At 36.7% G+C, this 15,954-nt stretch overlaps 1 protein-coding gene across 1 annotated transcript in view; it reads left to right on the forward strand.

Moving 5' to 3' along the window:
- Positions 1-15,954, forward strand: part of UNC5C (unc-5 netrin receptor C) — a 423,173-nt gene that overhangs the window by 269,121 nt on the left and 138,098 nt on the right. The window contains exon 3 of the mRNA XM_069094396.1: positions 8,477-8,620. Coding sequence (XP_068950497.1) covers positions 8,477-8,620 — 144 coding nt within the window. The remainder of the gene's footprint in view (positions 1-8,476; positions 8,621-15,954) is intronic.

Consider the following 15,954-nt stretch of genomic DNA (forward strand, 5'->3'; position numbering starts at 1 on the left):
GAGAGAGAGAGAGAGAGAGAGAGAGAGAGAGAGAGAGAGAATACAATCAATATTAAATACACAGAAAAAAACAAGTCAGAAAGGGTCACAAATAGGGCAATTTTATTACTACTTGCTTAAACTTAATATACCCTTTAAAAAACTGTATCTAACAGAAATTCAATTCCGTATATAGTCCTCTTTGTAATTCTTTGTATTTTTGAGATTTTGTACTTTTTCTTATGATTGTTTAGTTTCTAGTAAAAAAGAAAAAAAAAATCTAGAACTGATAATACCTGTAAGATTGGGCTTTAAAATCTTGCCCTGAGGTTATGTGTTATTTTTGTTCTAGTTAAGTTCACAAATAACTATAGAAATTATTGTGGTTGTTGTGTACCATTATATTAAATTATAATGGAATAAAGCTTGTCTCTGATATCTTTATAAACTAAATTTCCTCAAGATATCCAGGAGTATTATTGTGTCTCATATTTTATATTATATTAGTGAAAACTAATATGATTAAGCTCTTATAGAGAGCATAAGAATATTACCACACTAATTCAATAAACATTTTGTAACATACTCCAGAGCTTTGTATAATGTCACAACTTGTGCTATAACTGAGACTGTGCGGTAATGAGATTTCACAGTATGACCTCGGCAACCCTTCTCCCAATACAAAAAAGTCCTAGCAAAGTCGAGCTTTCAAGTTTGCACAACATGACGGCTTGGCACGCTTCCCCTGCCCTCCTATTCTCGGGAGGTTTAAATAAAAATTTTAAAAATGAAGGATTTAGCCCATACCTGAACTATAAAGGAGTATATTTTAAAGAATGTCTAACATACCATTGCTTTCTCAATTGATTATCACTGCTTTTTAGCAAAACACCTATAAGGTATACAAAAATACAGACTGTATGAGACAGGAGCCCTGACTTTGGTGTTAGAACTAAATTAAAATCCTATTTTAAATACTTATAAGTAATAACCTCTGCACCTCAGTTTCTTCATCTGTAAAATGAAGGGGTTCAAACTGATGACCTCTGAGTTCTCTTCAAGTCTAAATTTCTGGTTTTATGACCATAGGAAACAATAGCAGCACTGCACACTTGAAAAATAGCCTTGCTTTCAAGAAAACTTTCATTATCATCCCTCTGATATGTCCTGCCTCTGAGATGCAAGGCAAATCTTTAACCTCTCAGTGACACCAGGAAACAGGTAGTTTCTGGTACTAAAACAAAATTCTAATGATATTCAAGTATTGAAGTGATATCAAAGGTCTTCAGAAAGTTCACTGGATAATCTTCTCAGTTACACAATATTAACACAGTCTAAATTTCAAGAAAAAAATGGCTTCAGGAATTTGGAAACTGGAAATGATCATTTGTCCATAATGGTGTCTCCTGGAGAAACATTCTTTTTTGCTGCCTTACTGCTTTTAGGAAATTGAAATTTTAATTTAAAAACTAAGTGATAAAAGTTTATTGATGTGATGTCATTGACATGTTTGATGCATGATATTGAAAACAAAGCTAGACAGGGGCATTTACATCTAGAACTATTTAATCTTCTCAGATTCCCTATTAACTAGTTAACTCTGCTTATTATAAGACTTCGTGCTGTACCTCACCAATTACTGTCCTGTACCCTGGCTCCCAAACACAATGAATCCTATTATAAAAGCAAATCATTGCAAACTTCAAACAGCATGGATTCTAGAGGTACCATTAGGAAAGAGTGTAGAGATGGGAAACCTTTGATGTCATTAAACAGGATGGGAAAATACACATTTCTATTTGAGTATACTCAGTACACACAAACATTTTTTTTCCCTGCATTAAATGCCCTGAAACCAATTTGGAGCCACCAAAAGCTTTTCAAAGCAGCCCTTCTTAGAAAAGGTGCTTATGCCATTTCAAAATTCAGGTCGGCATGCTTTCTCCATCCAAGGCCATCACGTAGAGTTGGAACTTTATTTTCAAAGAGGTTATGTATTCAAAGATTATTATTTATTTTATCCAAAGCCATCTCTGGTTTTATGAGCAAAATGTCATAGGTAATGAACTTATCTATGGTAACGAAAAGCTGGTGTGCAGCCAGTACCTCAGTCTAAATAATACCTCTGAATATATGGAGTTCTTGATGGTAAAGTTTTCGATGTTCCCTGCTGACATACCTTTCTTTATTCTTATGTTAACCACAGATTGGAATGTAAACTGTGGGCTATGGGATGGGACAACTACATACAAACAGTAATTAATCCTTTTCCTTCTGAATGGAGCCTCTGTCAAATAGTAGGCAACCTCAAGGTGCATGCCAGGCTCCCAAAGCCCATGGGGTGTAGCAGGCCACACAATTGGGCACATTCATCCAATGAATATCACCTTGTATTCCCCATGGCAAGGCAATGGAACTGTGGCTTCCTGGAAGACTTCAGATCTGTGGTCAACTGAACCACTCACGATGGTAGCCGGTTAGAAAGGAACAGTGGACTGAGTGAAAATCCACTATCTTTTCATTAGTTTTCCTGGAATTGCTTTAAGGAGAAGAAGCAAAAAGAAGCCTGCGTTTATCATCTTGAACACTAAATGTTTGTGTGTGGTTTCACATTCCTGAGCCCATTTGTTGGTCTGAATTTTATAGTCACCGTAGCTTTAAGGTAATATACACATGTCTGATTTATCCACCCTTCAGCCCAGTAAATTAATAAGACGTTTAAGAAGTAGCTGAATAGTAGTTTTTGTTCCTTCCTTCACCTAAGGAACAAGCGGTAAATAGATAACTAAAAAGCAGGCCAGGACACTAAGACTAGATAGACAGTGAGATTTTAAAAAAAAAAAAGGTAGGGTGCCAAATTTGAGGCTGTCTGATCTTATGGGAGGTCACTTGTTTTAGCCAAGCTGGCTTTCTCACCCATGAAATGGGAGTGACAATATCTTACACCACCTACCTCTCAGGCTTGTGGGGAAAGAGCACTTTTTTGTGCTATACAGTAATGTGAATAGTCAGAACAATGTTGTTGCAGTCAGTTTGGAGATATAGGAATAGTCATCAAGTGTGGCTTAAATGGGAAAGTGACCTCCATGCATGTCTTTGTGGTGTAGCACAGAGCGCTGTTTAGCATAACAGGGGAGAATTTTTGCCTGAAACTCTTTGAAAGGGGGCACTAAATTTCTTTTTACTTAGAGTGATGGCAATAAGGCATTCTAATTAACTTTCTAAGACTCTTCAGGATCTGAGTCATCATTATAGAGGTATTTTCCAGGCTTCTTACTCTATTAGGACACTGTAGACATCAGGCTTAAATTCATCATCTCTGTAGCTGGATTAAACATGTACCCAGAGTCTGGACAGATTTCTTGGTGGGAAATCTTTGTTCTTCCCTCCAGTGGAGCAGTTTACATTTTCCCAAGATAAACCTTGAAAATCTTTCATCTCTCCACTCATTCCTTTCCCTTGAGAAGGATAAATCAGTGGTAGAATAGATAGCAACCTGAAGGTTTCTCTCATCCTGTGTGTATATACTCAAAGTGTCTGGGTTTTCCACCTCTTCAAATGTCTCCTGTTCAATGGCTGTTGGTTCTCCTGAGAGGTCAACGCCCCAGGTCTGCTACTGATATCATTAACATCGCTAATTCCTAGAGTCTATCACATCAAACAAATTGCAGGTAAAGCAGTACTTGAAAAACTGAATGTCTCTCTCTTAGAAGCTTAAAGGGTCACCTATAAAGCAATAGTTTAATGGTAGCCATATTGGTAGACACTTCATTGAGGAAATGACTTTCAGTTGTAGAACAGTTACTGATATTATTACAGGGCCTTTACACAACAGGGAACTTTCTACACTTAGGAAATCACAGATCTAACAACACACCCCCCCACTACCGGCAAAAACATTATACGTGCGTGTCTGTGTTTAGCTGGGAAGCCTTGAGTAAATATAATTGTAAGATAACAAATGTAACAGATGCCATCTATATATCAGTGAATGGTCACTTACTTCACTGAACACACATACAGCCAATCCATGCCTTTTCAGCCTTTGTGATTCTTGACCATTTCTTTCTATAAGCCCTCAATGAAGGATTGTCCAGTGCCCTGGAAGGCTTCCTCTGCTTCAGACATGTCAAACTGGATGTCTAGTAGGCATCTTAAACTCCAAATGTCCAAAACAGAATTCCTTATCTTTCCCCCTAAACCCATTCCTCCCCACTTCCCTATTAGTGTAAAGGCCAACATCATACTCCCAGTCCCTCAAATTCACAACTTAAGAATTATTCTGGATTCCTCATTATCTCTCATCCTAGAATCCAAGCTCTTGCCAAGGACTGTGGATTTCATCTTTGCAATATCTCTCAGACATGTTCCCCCTCTCCCCTCTGACACTGCCACCACTCTAATACATGCCCTCATCCCATTACCCCTTGATTATTGTAATAGCCTGCTAGTGGGTCTGATTGCCCCAAGTCTCTCCCCACTCCAATCTACCTTCCTTTCTTTTACTATAGTGATTTTCCTAAAATATATGTCCAATCATGTCACTCCTCAATTCAATAAGCTTCAGTGACTTTCTATTGCCTCTAGGAGCAAATATAAAATGTTCTGTTTGGTATTCAATACAGTTCATAAACTAGCCCACTTCTATCTTTCTAGTCTTCTTATATCTTATACCTTAATATATATACTCTTAAGTCCAGTAACACTGGCCTCCTGGCTATTCCATAAACAAGACACTCTATTTCTTGGCTCCAGACATTTTCTCTAGCTTTCCCCCATGTCTGGAATGCTCATCTTCCTCCACTTCAACTGCTGACCCCCATGGTTTTCCTTTAAGTTCCACCTAAAAGCCCAACTTTTACAGGAAGTCTTCCCCAATCCCTCTTAATTCTAGTACGTTCCCTCTATTAATTATTTCCTATTCATCATATATATGAACATATATGATGAATAGGAAATAATTAATACTCAGTAATCTAATTGTTTATATTATTAATAATGTCATATGATTATAGTGTTATATTGTAACATTGTTAATAATAATTGATAATAATCCTGAATAGGAAATTATACACACACACACACATACACACACACAGGATGAATAGGAAATAATGTGTGTGTATTTGTTTGTTTTTGTTGTTTCCCCCATTAGTCGCTCCTTCTTTAGGGCTGGGACTGTCTTTTGACTCTTTTTGTAGCCACATTCCTTAGTATAGTGCCTGGCAAATGGTAGAGACTTAATAAATGTTTACTGATTGATTGAAATTTTATGGAAATGAGCATAGCACACAGGTTGATGTCTATCAACTCTCTCTCTTCCAACTGGAACAGGAATCTTCTTCTCTGTCCATGGGTCTTGGCTCCTCCAATTACAATAAAATGTCGAATATGTGTTCCTTGTTATGCTCTTGCTTTTTAATTGGTATAGCCAACATTTATGCAGTTTTTTTGTTTGTTCATTCCTTTATTCAGACATTTGCACTTGATATATTTTATTCAATTTTGGGGGCACAAGTAGTTAATAGGCTACGGTCTACTGAAGCAGACCTGGAAGGGGTCTCAGAAATTGTCTAGTCCATCCATCTTATCTTATAGATGAGGAAACTGAGGTCTAACATAGATAATAATTAACAATAATAGCATTTGTATAAAGTCTTAAAGTTTGTAAAGATAATAAGTATCAGAAATAGAATTTGAACCCAGGGTCTATGACCGTAGAGGCAATGTCCTTTCCACTTTACCCCAAACTAGCCTAATGAACAGGACTTCAGACCCAAGACTTGGAGTTACTGTTGAACTAAAAACATTTTGCAATGCCTTTAATTAAAAATATTTGCAATATCTTTCACACCGAGGTATAAAGAAAAGACACTGAAAATCATAACTTTTTTTCCTTATGTAATTGTCTTGCTTGCTTTGCCATTTTAAATATTGTCACAAGTTCTTTTGGAAGAAGACAAGGTGTAATTATCATAAATAAACCAAATCTGTTTTATAGTCAGGATTTACAACTCAGAGATAGATCAGGTTAATAAAGCCCTTCTTTAATATTCTTACATGTCTACTTTAAATTCCATCAGTCATCTTAAGAAATCCACTCAAATGTCTTTAGAGAAGCACCAGGGAAACAAGCCAGCCTAATAAAAGCCACTGTAACCAGTAGGTAGGGCAGCTAGGTAGCACAGTGGATAGGGCACTGGGCCTAGAGTCAGTTCAAATCTGATCTCAGAAACTTGCGAGCTGTGTGACCCTGGACAAGTCACTTCACCCTACATGCCTCAGTTTCCTCATCCATAAAATTATCTGGAGAAGGAAAAGGCAAGCCACTCTAGCATCTTTGCCAAGAAAACACCAAATGGGGTCGGAGAGTCAGGCACAAGGAAAACGACTAAACAACAAACCAGTAGGCATTCCCTCAGGTCTCTTTTGATCTCCAAAGATAACTAATAGTAGCTTTGTATAGTGAAATATACATTAGGTTTGGAGCTGTGAGCACTGGGTTCAAATTCTGGTTTTGATTCTTATTAGTGGCATAAATATGGGTCAGCCAATTAACTTCTGCAAACCTCATCATTGCACTGGGGCTAGTAATTTTGCATTGCCTACTATACAGAATTATGAGAAAGGCCATTTATAAATCTAAAAGTACAATGGAAAATGTGAGCTTCTCTATTGTGAACAAATCTCCAACAATTCTCCCCTGCAGAGCTCATGGTATGATCTCACTGTCTTCAAGAGTACCCTTCCCTTGAAAGGTGTTTCCGTGTAGAACCTAGCAATCTTCTTGGCAATCCCTGAGTTCAAGAATCTCAGGGATTTGGCAAAGTTTAAAGATTAGACTATGAAAAGAGTGCTGGATTTGAAGTCTGAAGATACGAATTCCAATCCTGCCTCTGCAAATGTATGTCTGTGAGACCTTTCTCCAAGCTCGGTCTTGGATTTTCCATCTATAAAATGAGGTATTTGGTCCCTGTCACCCTTTCTAGCTCTGAGTCTCCAAATGCAATTTAAGTCCTGAGAAAAATAGAGAAACTAGTAATTCTGGATTGCACATTCAAAGGATTTAGGACTGGAAGAGACCTCAGAGATCACGTAATCTAACCCTTATATTTCACAACAGAGGAAACTGAGTGGTGAAAGGTTATGTGACTTTCCCAAGGTCACATGAGTAATTAGTAGGGAACATAACACAATTGCTATACCATATTATTATTTAAGAGTGGAAAAATGATTTATTTTCTGGTTGTTTGCATTTTGGATAAATCAAAGAAAGCTTATTTAATATTTTAGTCAGATTTGACATTTAACTTATAACATTTAAAGAATGATTATGAAAGTCTGAAAACTATATTTTGGAACTGGAAGAGAGTCAAGTTGTCAATATGACTACTTGTTCCATTTCTCTTAAACACCTTCTCTTTTTTTTTTGGCTTTTGGAGGGCAATTGGGGTTATGTAACTTGCCCAAAGTTACACGGCTAGTTTTTTTGTGTGGGTGTGAAGCGTCTGAGGCCAGAACCGAACTCCGGTCGTCCTGACTCTGGGGCCAGCGCTTTACTCACTGTGCCACCTAGCCGCCCCTAAACACCTTCTTTTAAAATGGACTTCTGTCAAGTAGATATGGCACAGTGGAGGAAGAGCTGGCTTGAGAGTCAAAGTCCATTTCAGACATATGGTGTGACCCTGGCCATGGTCATAAACCACTTCCTCTCAGGCATCTCTCTAAGCCTAGGAGAGGCTGAGCTGCTGTCTAATCAGCATAGGAGGGTGTTCATTCATGGAAGTTGTCTACATGGATTAAATCACAGATCCAGCTTTTTTAAAATGAATTGATAATAAATAGGCATTTTCTTGTGTTCCCAGTGGGTTCAATAACACTGATGCAATGCTTTGAGACAAAGAGAGAGAGAGAAAGAGAGAGAGAGAGAGAGAGAGAGAGAGAGAGAGAGAGAGAGTGGGATTATAGATTATGATGTAGAGACATATGTCTTTTTATTTTCCTATGTTGTCAGTTTCTTTTTCCTTGGTTCACACAGACAACTTGAGGAGTGGACAATCTGGGAACAAATGTGTTTGGGGGGATGGGACTGGTGTTTTATCAAAATCCTATTAAATGATTGTGGACACTCCTAGGGGATGGAAAATTTAATTTGGTAAGGAAGAAAATGGCTCCATGGATAGGAAATGATTATTCTAGTCACATTGTGAAGGGTGGAGTTTTGTAGAGTGCAAAAGATATGGGGTCAAGAAGTCCCAGAATAAAAAAGTGAGAAAAAGCAAAGGGTTAAGACAGTAAAATGAATGGAGCAGATAGAAGAGGCAAGCCTGATGAGAAAAGTGATAAAAGCAGTATTATATATCTGTGATATGATTTCACAGCTCTGCCAAGCATCATTTTTAAAAAGATACTATTAAAAGATATACATGGCCCGGTTTTTGGCATGTTGCCCTTTTATGAGTCTTATCCTTATAAGAATGTTAATTTCTTCTGGCAGGTCTCATTGTCCGGGAAGTGAGCATTGAGATTTCCCGGCAACAAGTTGAAGAGCTCTTTGGGCCTGAAGATTATTGGTGCCAGTGTGTTGCCTGGAGTTCCGCAGGCACCACAAAGAGCCGGAAAGCCTATGTGCGCATTGCATGTAAGTAAGGTGTCTCTTCTAGCTGAAGTCAGCATAGTTGATGGGAGGGGAAGGAAAAGGGCTGCTCAACATGGGCCTGCTCTGGTTTTCAATCATCCCAATAAAAAGAAAGATGAGGTTTGTGTGGTCTTGTTACACAAGTGACAACTCACTGAAAATCTTCGTGTTTGACTCATACTTTTGTGGTTTTGAAGTATATGAGTTGTTTTGTTTTGTTTTTTACTTAACTCTTAATTAATACAATCTGTTTTCTATCTTTCTCACCTTCCACCAATGGGTAAAAAAGAAAAGAAAAACTCTTACAACAAATATGGTCAAAGCAAAACAGATTCCTAAATTGGTCATATCCAAAATATAAATGTCTCCTTCTATGCCATGATCTCTCTATCAGGAAATGGGTATCATATCTGGGCCACTGAAATCATGACTGGTCATTGTGCTGGTCAGAGTTCTTAAGTCTTTCAAAGCTGTCTTAACAATGTTATTGTTATCATATGACTTCTCATCCTTCTGCTTAGTTCACTTAGCATCAGTTTAGGTAAATCTAACCAGGTTTCTCTGAAACTGTTCCTTTCATCACCTCTTAAAGCACAATATAGATACATATCTCATCAATGGTTCCCGAAGTCCTTCAGGACATTAGTAGTAACAGCGATAATAATGAGGAAGAAAAGGAGGGTAATAACAAAAAGAAGAAGGGTAAGAAGAACAAGAACTTGCATTTTTATAACACTTCATGGTTTACAAAGCACTTTCCATATGTTATCACATTTGATGCCATTAGGGTATGATTTACTCAATGATTGATTGCTTCAGTGAGCTAACTAGATACTGAGTAAATGAAAGGGTTTTTGCTGCTTTTAAAAGTACCTCATTATCAGGGAGAAATATGCATCTTCTCTTGGGGAGTATGATTCCTTTTCCTTAACGCAGTGTAGTTTGCAAAGCTGCCAACGCAATGGCAGCTTGTTATGACAGTACAGTTAAGTTAATATGTTGCCTGGAGCTCAGCACCACAAATATGTTAAGTTAATATGTAGCCTGTGCTGGCACCACAAAGAGCTGGAAGCTTTTTTTTTGGGGGGGGGAGTAAAATGTAATAAGAAGGGGGCTTTTCTGGATTAAATTTCCTTAGGGTCAATGTTAGAGATCTTTCTTTATTGATGAAAGCATGTCATACCAAGGTCTTTGGGGTATTTTAGTCATATGTCTGCTTTCAACTGCGTTCCACACTTATTCTCCAATTCACATGGGAGAATTATCTATTGGAATTTTGCGGGAAAAGCCATGCTGAGCCCACCTTCTTTGAGTAACTGTAAAAAGGATGCCTTCCTACTAAGTGGTACAGTAGATAGAATTTTAGTCTTGGCACAATGAAGACCCAAGTTCAAATACTGCTTTAAACAATTACTAACTATATGACCCTCAACAAGCTACTTAATCTCTCTTATCCCATTTCCCAATCTATAAAGTGAGAATAATAACATAACCCACCTCTCAGAATTGTTGGAAGGACAAAATAAAAAGTACTTTTCCAACTTTAAGGTGCCTTATAAATGCCAGATATTATTGTCATCATTATTATTATCATTATTAATGAAAATGACCAATAACAACATGGTACTATCAAATTAAGTAACTAAAAAGTGGAAGGGGGCGGAGAATTATTCCTTACCAGAATATTTAAAATTATTTTCTATCCATGATCACGAGAAACAGTTTGATGGAAAAAAGGTATCATTAAAGGTATCATTGCATATTTTAGATGTTTTGTGGCTAATGATCACATCTATTTTAAGTTATTATTTCAGTCTCATTGCTAAGGCAACCCTTCTTAAACATCAAATCATAGATGATAAATTCCAATTTATGAGAATTCTCTTTTCATCAATGTTTTTATTTTTTTTTAATAAGGCAGAGTGGTAGAAGGATGCTTAAGAGCTACCTACCACTAGAGGAATTAAAAAAAAGTGACCCTTCTGCCTTGAACAAGAAAAAATATAACTAAAAATTAATGTTTCTTTCCTTTGGAACAAAAACATAAAATTATTAAAATTTGAGTCTTTACATAGAAAAAAAATTTCCTCCCCACACTGTCCTTGACTTTCTCGCCTTCTGGAACCATTCTTTCTCTACTGCTAGCTACTTCTCTACTGCTAGCTCTCTACTTCTAGAACTTTCCTTATTATATGAGGTCTCTTTGCCTGTAAAAGTCTACCACCCTGTGGCCTGTTTACCATATAAAACATATAAGCCCTGCCCCACCTTTTACCTTTGATGATTTCCTTTGGGGGCCTCCATTTTGTAGAAGGGGCCAGAGCAACCTTTATTGTTCCCCAGACCTATTTCAAATTTTCTGGATTTTAAAATCATGTCCCATTTGTATGTTATTTTCTTCCATTAGAATGTAAACTCTTTGAGGGCAGAACTACATTTCTTTTTGCTTATATTCCAACCCTAAATCCTTAGTTTAGCACATTATTTTGCATTTAGTAAATTAAGCACTTTACTATGTTTGTTTCCTTCACACAAAATGTGGCTTCTTGCCAATTGGCTTTGTCTTTAGATACTTAGAAAATACTCAAATATTCAAATGAATCTGTAATCTTAATCATGTGAATATTTATTCCAGCAATGCAGATTATAACCCACCCATGACTGTCCAATCTATGGGACTCTTATCGATGTTTTTCCTGTCCATATTCATTATCCTGCATGCTGGGGGCCTTCCTTGCTTTTTCCTAGCATTTCTTTCTATTATTTCTGACTTTGAACATGAAATACAAAAAAAAATCCATTTCCATACACAGCACAATATGAAAAGAGAATGCTATATGAAAATGTGAATCTGCATTTTATACTGCTTATTTTATTAAGTGTATAAGAAATTCAACAAGTTACTTCCCAAACTATCTGTCTTGCCTGTACTTCCTTCTGAACTTCCTCAACTTTTCCTCTGTGCATTTTTAAATATAATTCAATGAATATCTTTTTTTTTAGTATTACTGTTTACAACCCCCTGATTCCCTCCCCATCCTGTTGAAAAGAGAAAGAAAGGGGAAAAAAAAAACTTTAGTGACTAAGCATAGTCACACAAAAGAATCTACAGTGTCTATGTCCAGAAAAATGTTTTTTCTATGCTTTATCTTCACCACCCCTTTTGGGAGATGGGTAACATGTTTCATCACAAGTCCTCTGCAGACATGACTGGTCTTTGCATTGATTACAGTCCTGAAATCTTTTAAAGTTGTTTTTCTTTATAATGTTGTCCTATAAAATATTTTCCTAGTTCTTTTCACTTGATTTTGCATAAGTTCTTATTTCCCAGGATTCTCTGAACTGTCTCTTTTCTCATTTCTTATGAGTATTATCTTGTTACATTCATATGCTACAATTTGTTCATGCATTTCCCAACTGTCTAATAGGCAATCTAAGGTACCTCCTTAGAGTCTAGTTCTTCAGTTTCCTTTTTTTTACTCCTTTAAATCTCCATAACTCCTTCCAATTGCTCAAATAAATTTGCCTTTCTAAGGTTGTCTGGACTAATATTCATATTTCAAAGTTCCCACAGATCTCTGGCCTTCCCATCAGGAATTCTTGGAAGTTCTTTTCCATTAAAGTTTCTCTTTTTTCCTTATAAGATTATACTCAGACTTGCAGGGTAAATTATTCACAGTCGTAAGCTTATAGCCTTTGAATTTTGCAATATTGTATTTCCATATCTCCTCTCATTTATAGGAGAAGTTGCCAGGTCTTGTATAATTGTGACCAGTTTCTTGGTAACCTGATTTTTTTTTTCCTTTCTGGATGCTTGCATTATTTTGAGGTGGGAGTTTTGAATTTTGACTATGACATTCCTGACACTTTTCCTTTTGTACTTTCCTTTTGAATTAATCATAGTGCCCAGCACATAGCAGCTGCTTGTTATTGACTTAATTTAACATATATTAATACATATTATATATGTGTGTGTATATATATGTATGTATATGTATGTACACATAGTGTTCAACAAACAGTAAGCACAGTGAAATCTTATATTCTCTCCCTCTTAAACTCAGTTGTATGATTTTAAAAATATAGTCATTGTTTAACATCCCTTGTAAAAGTCTTCTTGCTCCCTTGTAATACTCCCATCAAGTATGACCTCCATATATGGCTAGGTTATTACAATAAACATTTTATGTGGATAGAAAATTAGACATTATTTCAGTTGTCATTAATGTATTTTTGTCATATTTTTGGTGATAATAATGTCTAAGAGTTTTTCCCACCACACCTTTGGAATATTACCCTCCTTTAGATACCTTGATCATTGCTCCCCCAATGCACTTACAATTATATCAACTCCAGGACAGACCTCCTCTTCTGTATCCTTGGTTTAATCCAGTATCTCTTCCCATCTTTGGTTTCTTCAGTGCTAGATGAAAAAAAAAGTTACTAAATCTTTGCAGTTTATTTCCATCTTTTCCCCATTTCATGTTCTCCTTTGAGTTTTATACTTATATGCCCTCAAAATGTATTTTTAGTTGAATATCTTGCCAAGCTTTAAGCTGATTTTACCCTTCACTAATTCTTTTTATGAATGAATGGATAAAAGAATAAAGCATTTATTATACACCACATGCAAAGCACTGTTTTAAGAGATAGGGACACAAATAGGAAAGTAAGAAAGTTCCTGTTATGGGAATGCAAATTTAAGATATTCCCTGCCCGTAGGCCCTTTGATAAGCTTAAGTGACTCTGAGAACCTTCCTTGATTTGAAAATATACTCTGCCCCCAAATAGGCTGAATGTGGTCACCTGGAGCCTGTGGAGGGAGGCTTGGTTTTCAGGAATGCCAACACCTTGTTACTTTATGATTGGGCAGTGAGTCAAGAGGGCTGTGACATTCTCTGATCCAGGAGAAGGCTATATACACTCTGATGTGAGATTTCGTTTTGGGGCTCACTTTGAGAAGAGTTGTGTGATTTGAGCAGATGAGACTCTGGGCAGCCATTGAGCCCCCTGGCTTTGAAAATCCAGATGTTGATGCTTCCCTCTCTGGTAACTGACTAGGTATGGATGTAATGGTCAGACAGTTGGAAGCCTGTACGCTGATGTTTCTCTGTATTTTTTTGTCTGCTTGTAACTTGTTTGTTACTCTGAAGTTTGGGGTGCTCACCTTTTTCCCCTGAACTAGGTAAATGACATATGTTTGATTAAAGCAAGATTGTTAACCCATTTTGAGTTGCTTTCCTTTAGAAAAGCAGATCTAAGAACCTGTGTTGGCAGCCACCCTGGGGACGCTGGGGTGCTTGCTGCTAGTTCCTGTTCTCAAGGGGCTCTCATGGAGAATCAACACATATGGAGGTTTTAGCTGCAAGTTAGATGGAAAGGCACCATGACCCTTAGAGTACAGTGGCAAAGCAGATGATGACTAAAACTATTGTAATTGGTAACAATGTTCTTTAATCTAATTATATCATTTTTGGCATCAGTCACTTATTTAAAGAGAACTAGTTGTTTTAATTGTACATAATTTTTTCTCATTTTTATTCTTTTTTTAGCTTTGTCTTATTTTTTAATTTGGCTCTTCATTTCAGTAGTCTGACTGTACACAGATAGCTAACTCAGGAATAATTCCCACGATACTTCAAATTAGTACTTATAAAAGTCAGAAAAAAAAGAAGTTTTTCTCTATCAAAAAAAACAAAACAGTTTACTTATGGAATCTTTTCACCTTCATGGAATGAAACTCAATATCTCTATTTGCCTAGACATGTGATTAAAAGAAGTAGAATTTCAGGAACAAAGATACATTCACCAGGACTGACACTCTGATAGATAATTATGGAGTTTCTGCTTTTGTGCAGGCTGGGCCTGGATGGCACTGATCCTTTGTAACATTTTAGAAAGCTTGTACATAACCATGTCTGCACTGCATCAAGTGGGTTCTGGTGATTTGCCAGGAACACTTGACAGATGGCTATCACATTAACTTCAATTAAAGGTTTGAATTTATCTCAGATGAAGATAACATTATGATGCTAAGGTTATGTAAGTGCAATTACCTTTCGTGTAATTAGATTTATGTATAGCAAGAACACAATGGAATGGCTTTTAGTGCTTCCATAATAAATACTTTTTTTCTGAGGTTTATAACTCATCTATGAAATTGTAATCTAAGCAAAAAGTTGGCATGCAAGGTGACTCAGGAAAATTTTTTTTTTATTTTGGTTTTGGATTTTTGCCAAGAGGAAGAGTCAAGGAAAGAGAAACAGAGAGAGACAAGGACACAAAGAGACAAAAAGAGAGACAGAAAAACAGAAAGTAGTAACAAATAAACAAATGAAGGAATGAAGGGAAGGAGGAAGAAAGGAAGGGAGGGTGGAAGGTAGGTAGATTTTAAGTACCATCTGGCAGATAAATTTTTTAAATAACAGATTTTCATTCTTTTATTATTACAAATAATTTCAGTCTATAATTCATCATTTACACACTAGGCAGTCATGAAATAACCTGAAGTCAAGAGTCTCATCTTCCTTGTCTGGGAATAGAGTAGCTTTCCACATAGAAATCTTGAATTCATGTACAAAACTGAACTTATCTTTCCCTCTGAACCTTTCCTATAAACCTCTGTGTGGGACAAGAAGCACCATTTAGAACTGAACATGGAACAACTTATTGGTTTAAGATTGTAAAAGGAGTAAGACAAGGCGTCATAATGTCACCATATTTATTTAATTTATATGCAGAGTACATCATGTGACATGCTAGGCTGGATGAATCCAAAGCTGGAATTAAGGTTCCCAGCAGAAATATCAACAATCTCAAATATGCAGATTATACCATTCTGATGGCAGAAAGTAAAGAGGAATTGAGAAACCTCTTGAAGAGACTGAAAGAGGAGAATCTAAAAGCTGACTTGAAGCATTTCATCCAAAAAACTAAGATCTTGGCAACTGGTCCCATCACTTCCTGGCAAGAAATGAAAGCAGTGTTAGATTTTATATTCTTGGGCTCCAGGATTACTGCAGATGGCAATTGGAGCCATGAAATTAAAAGACACTTGCTCCTTAGAAGGAAGGCAAATTTGGACAGAATACTAAAAAAGCAGAGACATCACCTTGCCAACAAAGGTCAATATAGACAAAGCTATGGTTTTTCCAATAGCTGTATGGATGTGAGAGTTGGACTATAGGTAAAGTTGAATGCTGCAGAATCAACACTTTCAAATTGTGGTACTGGAGAAGAATTTTGAGAGTCCCTTGGGCAGCAAGGAGATCAAATTGGTCAATATTAAAAGAAATTAATTCAGGCTATTCACTGGAAAGCCAAATACCAAAGGTGAA

This window comes from Petaurus breviceps, unplaced genomic scaffold, assembly GCF_028583685.1.
Source record: "Petaurus breviceps papuanus isolate PSGF00001 unplaced genomic scaffold, PetGlider_PUasm1.0 126, whole genome shotgun sequence".
Classification (NCBI taxonomy): domain Eukaryota; kingdom Metazoa; phylum Chordata; class Mammalia; order Diprotodontia; family Petauridae; genus Petaurus; species Petaurus breviceps.